Genomic DNA, 11,964 nt, shown 5'->3' on the forward strand with positions numbered 1-11,964 from the left:
AGTTTCAGCTTCAGTGGTTGAGGTTTGCAGCTCACTTTCTTCTTCTCACTGCACTCTTTCAGCATTTTCATGGTGTGATGAAGCATTTCATCCATGGTTAGGAGGGCAGTAGTGTACTGTCCACATAGTCTTGCAGTGTACATGCCAGTAAAGTGCATGAAGTTGACATGTGCTGCCGATTCTTTGGCAATTATGCTCTTCAAAGAGCCTGAGCTCTCACGGCAAACCTCATCTGGAACATCCAAAATTTGAGCAAAAGTACAAGGTACTGTGTCCTTCAAACTGGACAACAAGTACTCCTGAGGCTTAACTCCTTGACTTCTGCCAGCATTGATCGTGTAAGGAGCGATATCATGTCCGTTAGCAGCTCTGCCAGCATGTACTTGGTTTCATCATCAGGATTTCCTGAGATCAAACGTGCCCACTGGTTGGGTTCAAGCCTCCTTATGAAAGACTCACTAACAGGCCCAATCACGTCCACTGTGGTCGGAGGAGTCTCCTCTTCGCGTGGACTGCTTGTTTGGTCCATGCCACTTGTTGTGTTCGTTGCCATCACTCAAAATCGGATTGTCTTGAAAATATCTTCTCAGAACAAGGTTTAGTTATCACGAACTGTCTTCTCAGTGTAATGAATACTGAGTGAATTGGAATCTGTGAGCTATTTATACCCCTCCGGAATGCTGTGGTACCATAGGACTGTGACATCATCAGTGATTTACTAATGGAATGTGACATCATCAGTCGGGGTCTGATTTTCAGAAATTTGAATCAGAAATACTACATAAAATACAAAACATACCATGTACTTGTCACAACTTGTAAAAATGTGGCAGTCCTTTCAGTTCAGTCCTCCCAAAACATGATGTATTAATGACAGCAGCTAATTTAACATCACTCAATATGTTTGGACACCAGAACCTCAGAGTCCACTTTAAATATTTTTAATTTTCTGAAAAGACAACTTAATAAAAATACTTGAGTCTTGAATGCTCTTTATTGTGATGATATAAAGTGATACAGAAGGAGGCTAAGAATAGTGATCGTCATTCCTTCATCTTTATTAGAACTAAAGACAGTTTCCACAGATGCTTGACCACAATGATCGATAAACATTTCTGATATTCTGGTACCTTAGGTGTCCACAGCCATTAAAGAAGCTCATTATTAACACAAAACAAAGTGCAGTTATTTAGTCTTATATTAAAGTATTATACAGATTCAAAATTCAGGGCTCACTAAATACAAAAATGATTCCCTCTGAGAAACTGTTAATATTGTAACTATAACAAGCATACAGCCAATAGACTGAAGGGCTGATGATGGATACATTACAGAGGGCTCTCGCTTGCAGACAAACTCCTCGTCACTTGGATATTTGTGACCATTAACACAAATGTTTAAACACACCAACACACACATACATCTTTCTTGTCATCATGTTTTTTTTACACACAAAAAAAGGATTATCAAAATCAATCCAATACAGTTGGAAGTACACAACTGTACACAGTTTCCAGGATCAGCAGCAGTTTCTCTAAAGACAGCAGTTTGGTCCATTTACATCAAAGCACTCTATCACAGTGTTGAGTCCTCTGTTCAGTAGCACTGATCACCGGTAGATCCCCAAATTGTTGTTCAGGGCCTCTATCAGTTTGGTTTTCATGATCTCCTTGGTTGAGTATAAGGGCAGCTCCAAGAGTGAAAAACACGTATGTGTCTCAGGGTAGTACTGGTCATTGTCGCAGTCGTTCACATTTTTAACTCCGACTTTCATCTTGATTTTGTCCCCGCCGACAATAGGCAGGCGTTCAAACCCTGTCACAAACCCTGGTGGAGGAAGAAGTGGGAATCAGTGAGCTTCTAGCTTTTTAAACTCTCTTATTTTTTACTTTTCTATGTATTTCACCACAAACGCTGACATACATTGTAGTAAAAATTCCCTAAACCAACTATATGAAACTGGTTTGAGATGATAACACAATATTGATAATTGACTTAATTAGGCATCCTTTACCCCCATCTCTAGTCCAGTAGCAACTGGGATAAGCTCCAGGTATACAGCAAGTCTATTCATGCAGATTAGCATGTTTACAATGTTTAAGTGTCAAAATCAGATGCAATACTTAAAAGGAATCCAAAAACAAGCTGAAACAAGGGCAACAGGATGTGAGTTTCTGATGACCAACACCTACAAATGTTCCCATTTAAACCCCAAGCGTTTTAGAACTGAAGACGCCTTCTAGAAACCCTAAAAGTCCACCTGCCCTTGTTACACTTTGTCTTTTTTTGGACCTGGAGGACTGAGAACCTCCACAGACATACTTACAAAGAAGTGCTCTCTTCTGATCTTCACTTAGGTCATCAAAAACCTCCCAAAACATCTGTATGGTCGGGTGACTGACATGGTATTCTCCCTCATAAGTTGTGCTCTGATGACCACAAGAAAAAACTTTAATTCATCTGTTATTAAAGCTTGCAGTATTCAAAAGAAGAACCTCTTTTTGATTTGTTTTTTACTTTACCTGTTTCAGCTTTTCCCAGTCATTTAAGTCTTTGCCCACCATCAATTCCCGCAGCTCCTTTGGCCTGAAGAGCTTTACAATATCCCAGTCACACACCTGGAAGAAGCCTTGCTTGAAATCCTGAAACACTGCATCAACTGATGTGTTGAAGGCGTGATTCACATAGGCATCCACAAACTCCTTCCTGTTGAGCAGATTAAAGTCATAAATCAACAAATAGCTCCACACCCATTTCCAGTTATTAGCTGATCTGTTGCACTTTTCAGTTCTTAGTTGTGGTGTACCCCAAGGATCTATTCTGGGTCCTAGAGTTTTCTCTTTGACGTTCTTCCCTTTGGATACACTATACGTAATATAACTTGGACTGTTAAATTTCGTTGTAGATGTGGCAGAACAGCACTGTGGAAAAATATAGAGTACAATACAACATTCCTTTATTACAATAAAATACCATAGTTTGTATTGGTCACTTCAACACATTGTGCTGTTCTTCGTGTTGTTTTGGTTGTTCCTAAAGCTTTTTTGTGTGCATGTCCGGCTGCATCCTGCTGGGGATGACTGATGCCATAAAGGAGTGTCATTGCTATGGGGTGGGAATGCCTGGTCTGGTTTAGATGTGTGCTACATGTCTAAGTAACACCTCAGCAATACGAATATAAAGGAATAAAACAAATACAAGGATAAACAAACATATTGTATAGTCACAAGTTGGTCAGTGTTATTCACTTCTCATGTGTGTGGTCAGGATGTTGTGACTGATCTGTATATTTATAGTGCATTGTTCTGATTTCACATTACTTCAAGTGATATTTAAATAACAAAACACACAAAAGAAAATTAGAGTAATAGATACTTACTTGTTCTGACCCGTCAACATCTTTTCAGGGTTTTCAGGATCAAGGTCAACGTCGGCACCATCCCAGTTGATCTTTTATAAGAAAGAATACTGCGTTAGATGGAAATTAAATTATTTAAAACTTGCTATTAACAATCTGTAAAACACCTACAATAAAATCCTTGTACAGCCCTTCTATTTCCTCATCACTGTAGTCGTTCAGGATGGCTTGAAGACTCCTTCAGACAAAAGAGAGACAAAAGAGATTTAGAAGAAGAAAGGAAAAAACTATGAATCTGAAACATAAATTTCCACTTACTTTGCAACACTTGGGCTGAACTCCATCATATCCTCAAGAGAAGGCTTTACACCGAGTAGCTTCTTGAACAGAACCAGTGGGAATGGTAAGTGGATGATGCACTGGTTGTACAAAGCCAGTCCACACAGAAGTCCGAGTTTGAGGAATCTCTGGTCCTCCTGTGTCGCCTAATGTTGACGGTAAGGACGATGAAAATTAGGATTGATGGACATCTCATTCTTTAATCATTAGGAATTTTTGAAAATGCTTAAAGTCTTACTCTGGAAGAGAACCATGCCAGCGTTTCAGAGTCACTGAACACAAACATCCCAGATTTAGCTGACACCATCTCATGAAAGACTTTATAAAAAAAGTCTTTCTTGAAGACATCGTCGATGGTGTAGTTTTTATCAAAAACCACCTGTAAAGACAAAAGGGCACAAACAAACAAAAGTTGCTGCTTTAACAAGAAAATCTACACGATAATGTGTTTTTAATGTGACATGGGGCTTGGGTTGTTTACCACAAGTGGCCTCTTGTAGTCTCGGTGTTTGCGATCAGTGAGTTGTTTGAAGGTGTCCTCCAAAACTGATGCTCGCTCCAGGTCCAGCACAAAATACACATCTGGAGGACTTGGAGGAGAGAATTCAAACATCCAAAATCGTTCCTTCATGATGCGATGCACTTCTGTAAACTGGAATAAAGGTTAATTTATTACTGACCTTACGTCATTGTGCTGCTAAAACAGAGGGTAGATATATCTGTTCTTCAATTGCACAATAATACTAGGGCTCCAACAAACAATTATTTGACTTTGATTAGTTAATTAATCCCTTATTTTCTGAATAATCCTTTCTTTAACTAAAGCTGAGAAAACACTACAATATATTTGCCAGATTTTTCCCACGATTCCCAGTTGGGCAAAGTCTACATCAGTTTGCTGTCGTTGGGGACAGTCGACACAGAAATCTATTAGTGTATGAGAGGAACATACCCTGTGACCCCCAGTCTTTAAGTTGTCATGCAAAAATCTGCTGAAGCAAGTCTGTTGTATGTACATTTAGGTAGTACGTACACTACGTTAAGTGCACATCAGTTGTGGTTTTGGTGTTTTCCTGCCGTGTGTCTTTTGTCTGGCAAGGTATGGCACTTGCCATCCCTTGACTTTGCTAGAAAATGTATGGAACAGAATATGCTAGTGGCACTTCTAGATTTTAACTAAAATAATTATCAGTTTTCACGACTAACCACTTGATCTGTTCCCTGCTTCTGGGTTTTTGCATTGCCTCAGTGTCAAAACGCTTTCTCATAATTCCTTTGTTGCAATTACGTTGCAGCCCTGAACTATATCAGAGAAAACAATGTATGTAAAAGTTAGTCCTAACCAGGCTTCACTTACCTTGGAGTAATCAGTGTTCATGTCAAAAACTTTCTTCTTCGACTGCAGATCCAACACAATCGGGAAGTTGCAAAGGACAAGTGGTGGCTCAGCTCGCCCAAACTAAAATGGGCAAAAGGGAAGAAGAAACAATTTAGTTTTAAAAATATGTTTCAATGGACACAAACAAAAGTCAACAGAAAGTGTTGGTTTTTTTACCCTTTTTTGTGACTGTGAATGCCACAGGTCCAGTTCCTCACCGAGGAACATGTCGTCAAACACCAAACAAAAGAAGCTCTCTGGGATCCTTCGAGATTCTGCAACCCTGCTGTTGACCTTTGAAGAAATCCCATTTTGTTCTACATTTATTATCATTCACAAAGGTAAAAGGTATTTTGTGGTAAACAGTAAACCTGAATGCAGGTTTTTGGATGATGATACTGACATTGTACATGTATTGAAGGACCAGAAGCAGGTTTCTGACTCCAGAGCTGCGAGGAACAGGTTCGTAGGACAGGATGACGGTGAGGGCCTGCTTCCACACCTTGACATATTTAGTCATGGTGGAGGGCGACAGTGAGGACCACCAGTTCCCTGAAGAAGACAATGTGGAAACGTGAGCTTTTTAAAACGGGAACACACGTTGAAGACATAACTTAACACTAAGACAGTACCTATGACCTGCAGGTTTTTCCCTGACAAGCCTGTCACAGCAGCGGCGACGGCCTCAGCGAGCTTTGTGCTCTGTTGCTGTGTGTGTTTCTGGATCACATGAAGGAGCTCGTTGAGAAGCAGGTAGATCCTCAAACCCTCCACCCCCACAGGGTTCTTATCAAGAGAGGGAAGCAGCTGCAGGATGGCAGCCTCGACCTGTTGGGTGAAGAGGTCGTTGATAGTCACCAGATTTAAACTTTAACATAGATAATTAAAGAAAACACACTTTATTTTTAAGTTAAACACACCTCTGTCCAAAGCTTTTCCTTCTTCACCAGTTCCTTGAAAGCAGCTCGAGCAAGTAACAGGTTCAAGCCGTGGAATTTTGGTGAAGTTTGGAAATGTTTTTCTCTGTTAATAATAATAATAAAAAAAAGTAAAGCTATGACAACTGTTGAGGAGCTGCTCAAGCGCTCATTGACATTGTTGGTCATTTGTTTAAATATTAACTGATAAAACAAAGGCATGTGATTGGTTCGTTTGTTTTATTATTGATCCCCATTAGTCTTCACCGCACTGAACAATAGGGTACAAGAATAGATTTGCAATTTTGCAAAAGAATCTTAGAGTTGAATACTAACTTCATGAAATCTCATATCAAGAGTTTAGCAGATGCGACATTCACCACAATATGCTTCGTAGTTAAGGGTATCTTAATATTTAAAAGTGTATTTGAACATAAACTCCCCATGTTGGGGCCATACATACAGTCTCATACAGCACCTCTCAGGTTGTGAGTGCCGCAAGGCTCTATATTTGGCCCTCTTCTGTTTTCTCTCTACTTACATTCTATTGGATCAATTCTCCAGAAACATGGCATTGCATTTAGTTATTACGCTGATGACTATCAAATATATTTGCCACAAGCTGATAATTACTCTGCAAAACAACTGCTAGAGTGCTTTGCAGAAATCAAAGCATGGCTGGCCATGAATTTTCTGCACCTAAATGACAATAAAACTGAGGTGATCTGGGGCCTATAAATCAATATTTGACGCAGACAGCAACTATCCTTGGTGTAAACCTCGACAGCGCCCTCAAAATTGATGCACATCAGTGGTCAAGTCCATGCTTTTATCACAACTCGTTTAGATTATTGCAATGCACTTTATGTTGGGCTTAGCAACACGTCACTTTCTCGTCTGCAGCTGGTTCAAAATGCTGCTGCCCGACTTTTAGCTGGAACCAAAAGACAAGAGCACTTTACCCCAATTTTGGCTGAACTTCACTAGTTTCCAGTTCATTTCCATATTCATTTTAAAATTCTTTAATTTATTTTGACCTGCTCCAGCTCTACGCTCCCTCACACTCTCAGGTTGGCAGATAAGTCATTATTGGCTGTCCCTAAAACAAATGGGAAGCTGAGAGGTGACTGCGCCTTTGCACATCAGGCAGGCCATCTCACTTCTTCTTTTTAAATCCTCTCTTAAAACAATTATTTTTTCTCTTTAGCTTTTAACTCAGTTTGAGATGTTAGCTCTTATTGTTTGTTTGTTTTATAATTTTAATATTGTTTTATCGGTCCTTATGTCTGTTCACAGCCCTTTTATTGTATGCTTGTTTTATGATTTTAGTCTTTTTATCTCTCCTAATACAGTATATGTGTGCTTCATGAATAAAGATTGACGAGACTGATAAACCAAAGTTCTTTACACATTTAAAAGTTGTTCTGCTACTAATGCTGCTAACTATAAGTTGGAGCATCACGGTAATCAAGAATTTTTACCTTTTCTTGAGGAAGCTTTTATTCAGACAGGAAGCAGAGGTAAACATCTGGTGGATTTCCCTGTGAACATTTAACATCTTAGTGAAACTGTCAAACATCCCAAACATTGCCTCTCATCCTCTGTATGAAACATTTTGGACCTTAAGTAGTTCATTCAGTCAGAAACTATTGAGGATGAAGAAGAAATACTGAAGATCCTTTGTCCCTGCAGCAGTCAAACTCTTTAACATTAGCTTGAGTTTCCTTGTGTGATATTTTTTTTCTTAAGAATAATTCTCATATTGGAGTTAATAACTATTTGTGTTTTCCATGAATGTTCATTTAACTGCATTTTATTTAACTATGTATATATTTGAAAGTAATATTTTAATAGTAATATGAACTCACAGTTTGATCTTCTTCCATGATTTGGACTCACATTCAGACGTCCATTTGTCGATCATGCCGTCAAGACAGGTCTGTGTTACACTGCTGACACTGTCTGTGTTTGAATCCTGTAAAATAAACAGGTTGAGTCCAGGTTTATACTTCCTTACATCATCATCATCATCATCATCATATCTGCTCTACACAGACCTGATCAGACGAGCATGTTGCAAACGAGCAGTTTTCTCCTGCAAAGATGTTTCTAATTTGGTCGTCGCTGGTGTCTGAAAAATGAGTGAGAATGGTTCATTAGCTGCTTCCTTCATTAAAGGAAGTCGTTAACGTAAGAAATGTTTGTTTGTTTGTTTGTTTCTACCCTGTGGCAGCTGAACAGGAAGTGGAACAGATGCATGACTCTCCTCTCCATGACCAAGCTGCCCTTGATCTCCACAACCGAAGGAGTAGATCCTCTTGGCTTCCGTCAGCACTAAGGTGTGATGTCTGAGGAGATCATATACAACAAACATGTTTCAGTCATAGTTTTCATTGATAATGCTGTGTGCTGTACAACAGATAACTTCAGTGCTCCTCCATCCATATTACTGCAGCTTTTTATTTATCCTTCCTATGTAAATAATGTACATCCATTACTACTACTTTTAAATTCTTTGCTTAGACTATTTTATTGTATTAATATATATAATATATGAAATAAAGATAAAATGATGAAACACATCTAAACTATTTGATTAACTGGAGCATAATCAGTGCTTTAGACTCACAGAAGAACTTTCTGCCACAAAAAGTTTGTTTTGCTTTCAGGCTTCTAAATGAACAGATATAGTACGGGTTTCATACCTTCCACATGCGATCTTGGTGACCTTTGCCCCCCAGAGTTCTGCGACCAGACGAGGACGTAGTTCATTTCGTGACGAGTTGTGGCCGAGCTGTCCGTGTTGACCAGAGCCGAACGTGAACACTGCACCGTGCTGAGGAGGCAACAACACAAGCACAGATTAAAGACTGACTTTGAACTCTAATGTCTGTGGAAACTTTATTCAGTCACTTTTTCCAATAATAATATGATACATGTATATATATATATATATATATATATATATATATATATATATATATATATATATATATATATATATATATACATATATTTCTTTTACTTTACATGTATGATTTTAGTTTACAGATATTAATAAACCAGAAAATTGCAGGTGAAAAGATGGTGAAATCTAATGTAGAATTCAGTTTTTCTGGCAGTAAAGACTGGTTTCAGAAGAAATGTTCCTCAAACATCTTGTAACTGCAAACTTTCTTTAAATTATTTTCCAAAAATCGATTTACATTGACATTTTATTCAAAATCACAAATCAAACATACTTGGGTGTGTCATCTGCTGAATGATTTAGAAAGCTCTCCCTTCTAAAGCTTCTCTAGAAAGTAATTTCCTTTCTGGCATTAAAACGTGCAACATTGTGAAACACTCTCAGGAAGCTTTTGTTGGCCAACCTTGGTTAAGATGGCGGTGTGGTCTGTTCCACAGGAAATCTGACTTGTTTTCTTCATGTTCAAACATTGCACAGAAGTTGGCATATGTCTGTCTACAAGAAACACAAACAACCAATGTTGTACAAATGTTATTATGATCGTGAAGTGTGCACGATTTAAAGCGACATTAAAATAAAGAAATTAAAAACCCAAACCTGTTGTGTCTCCCAGTCCGAGCTGGCCACAGTGGTTTCCTCCCCAGCCGAACACACCTCCAGAGACGGAGAGGGCGAAGCTCTGCTCCCCACCTGCAGCCACGTGGACCACAGGGATCGCTGACAGAGCTCGTAGCTGTTGGGGTGAACCAGCCCCGGCCTTCCTCTTCCCCAGACCCAGCTGACCCTTGGAGTCCTGGCCCCAGGTGAACACCTGACCACCTGTAGGGAAATCACCACGCGGTTTGAGTCCCAGCAAATACAGGCTTTACCCACCCGGTCATTAGATATATTTTCTTCAACCAGCATTTATCTAAAGGCAATTTGTATTTAACTTTAGAATAAGCAGCTGTAAGATGGTGCTGTCATAACAAAAATAAACAGCTCAGAAGAACCACAAACCCAACCCTAGGTACAACTAGTCTATCCTCAGTCATACAGTATTCTCTCACAGTGGCAAACTACACCATTGCCAATAAAGTTAGAATAATTTTGTTTGCAGACACATTCCTCTTTTCATTCCTATTTTAACACATCGTTTTTCATCTGTGGAAGAGATTGATAAATAAAGTTTTGAGAAGGTCCAATCAGGCATAACATTATGACCTAAAACAGTGTCAGTTAGCATATACTAATTGTGTTTTCATGAGTGGTTCTGTCGGTTATGCAGCTGTGTGATTCCCTGTCGAGGATTGGTCCTTCTGGAGCTAAGACCGCCTACTTCCTGGTTGCTGTCCCCTGGCATCTGTGTTTGGTGTGGCTGTGACATGCCAATCGGGTGTCATCAATCAAAATAGCTTGTGAGTAGCTTGCTGTAGGTTGCATACCATTAGAGAGTATTTAGAGTGTTTGTACTGCAATCCATTCAACTTCAATTAGTGTACTGGTTATTTGTCAACACCTGCATAGCCTGTCTTTGTTACATTTCCTTGTGCAAGTGCATTCTCCTTGGTTAATTAAACACCTGACTTTAACCAGAGCCCGTCTTAGTTGTCGCTTCCACCTCATATCCAATCTCAGTCATATGTTACTGCTCTCCAAAACGAGCCGGGTCGTAACACTTCTGGCTGTCTTATCGCCTCTGCCCGATCAAGTGTACCTAATAATTTGTCAGGTATTTCTTTTTTGTTTCTGTATTTTTATTATTACCTTTGGTCAGGGCGACCGAGTGCTGGCTCCCACAAGCAACTTGAGAAATGGTGATGTTAGAAAAACCTTCCAGAGGCCTAAGAGATAACAGGAAACAGAAAAAGTATTAATATATTCATATTCAAATCATATCCAAACAAGTGGATCACCTTGGACACTGTTTTGCAAACTTTATTTCTGTTTTTACATTTGTTTATAATGGTAATAGCCTACTTTTTATTATTATTTCAATCATATATTATATGACATGTAACATTTAATCTTTTTAAACTATGGTTTTTAAGTATGTTTCTCTTATGTGCAAAGTCTATATATATATATATATTACTATATGAAGCATAACACAATGTTATTGACTCATTCCAGGACACACCTGGGGGTGAAGGGAGAGCGAGTTGTGTCGACACAGAGGAGTCTTCCTCCCTCAGACAGAAGCGCGACCAAATCATCTCCACAGCTCACAGCCTCGATCTTCTCTTTACATTTCACAAACTCTGCGAGAAAATAAATAGGTCATAGATAAGATCTGAGTGCAGACAGACAGACAAACAGGGGACAGGTTCCTGATGCTCACTCTGCTTCCCCCTCACTCTTGTCCCGTCTTGTCTCTCGTTCGTCCGTATGATGAACGCGTTGCCGTTGCTCTTGACGAAGGCGAGAACTCTGCTTCCTGCAGACACATCCGAGACCTGGCAGCCGAGCTCCAGGCGATGGACCCCGGCGTCCGAGGAGATGCTTTCTCCTTTCACCGAGAAGCCGCGCTGACAGTCCTCTCCCCACGACCACATGTTGACTCAGCCCGTCCAACAGCTGATCGGCTTTTATATACACAGTGAGCACGAAACGAAACTTAACAGAACTAGTAAACAAAACTTAAGCATGAGCTGATCTGCTCCACTCGACGTGAGGAAAACGACAGCGAAACTCAAGTAATCGCGTTAAATGAATAAAGGATTTTGTAAGTTGTGCTTTACTGTACAGATTATAATAATCAATAATACACATATCGATGATGCTTGAAAGATTTTGCAACCTTCATCAGAATTTTCCACGTTTGAATATGAAAATGATGCAAAACATCCGCGGATTATCTCAGGCATCCTGAAAGAAGAGAACTCAGTCAAAAAATGAAACTGAAGGAGAAAAGTTGCACATTTGTTTATTGACAAATTTGCCTGTATTGTCATTATAGAGTACGAGATTTGAGAGCTTCTCATTTTCAGTGCAGACACAAAGTATATAGACTAGTATGTATTGT

At 39.4% G+C, this 11,964-nt stretch overlaps 1 protein-coding gene across 1 annotated transcript; it reads right to left on the minus strand.

The window, feature by feature from the left end:
• Positions 1–975: 975 nt before the first annotated feature.
• Positions 976–11,515, minus strand: LOC125015500 (probable E3 ubiquitin-protein ligase HERC3). Its single transcript, XM_047597440.1, has 23 exons — positions 11,281–11,515; positions 11,080–11,200; positions 10,707–10,783; positions 9,558–9,779; positions 9,364–9,455; positions 8,698–8,828; positions 8,216–8,340; positions 8,050–8,123; positions 7,861–7,967; positions 7,474–7,533; positions 5,996–6,098; positions 5,708–5,903; positions 5,479–5,627; positions 5,253–5,369; positions 5,055–5,156; positions 4,179–4,349; positions 3,936–4,076; positions 3,677–3,843; positions 3,530–3,596; positions 3,380–3,450; positions 2,523–2,706; positions 2,327–2,429; positions 976–1,827 (listed from the first exon to the last, which is right to left on the minus strand). Exons 1-23 carry the CDS (start codon positions 11,492–11,494, stop codon positions 1,610–1,612), a joined length of 3,012 nt encoding a protein of 1,003 aa, XP_047453396.1. The 5' UTR covers positions 11,495–11,515; the 3' UTR covers positions 976–1,609.
• Between the last annotated feature and the right edge of the window lie 449 nt (positions 11,516–11,964).

Source organism: Mugil cephalus, chromosome 10 (assembly GCF_022458985.1).
Source record: "Mugil cephalus isolate CIBA_MC_2020 chromosome 10, CIBA_Mcephalus_1.1, whole genome shotgun sequence".
In the NCBI taxonomy this organism is placed as follows: domain Eukaryota; kingdom Metazoa; phylum Chordata; class Actinopteri; order Mugiliformes; family Mugilidae; genus Mugil; species Mugil cephalus.

What these genes read in the sequence shown, in the direction of transcription:
- LOC125015500 (XM_047597440.1), bottom strand. Translation starts at nt 11,494, where the DNA reads ATGTGGTCGTGGGGAGAGGACTGTCAGCGCGGCTTCTCGGTGAAAGGA. An exon ending in CAACATGCTCGTCTGATCAG is followed by an intron (nt 7,968 to 8,049) that starts GTCTGTGTAGAG and finishes TTTATTTTACAG; the next exon opens with GATTCAAACACAGACAGTGT. An exon ending in ACTGGGAAAAGCTGAAACAG is followed by an intron (nt 2,430 to 2,522) that starts GTAAAGTAAAAA and finishes TGTGGTCATCAG; the next exon opens with AGCACAACTTATGAGGGAGA.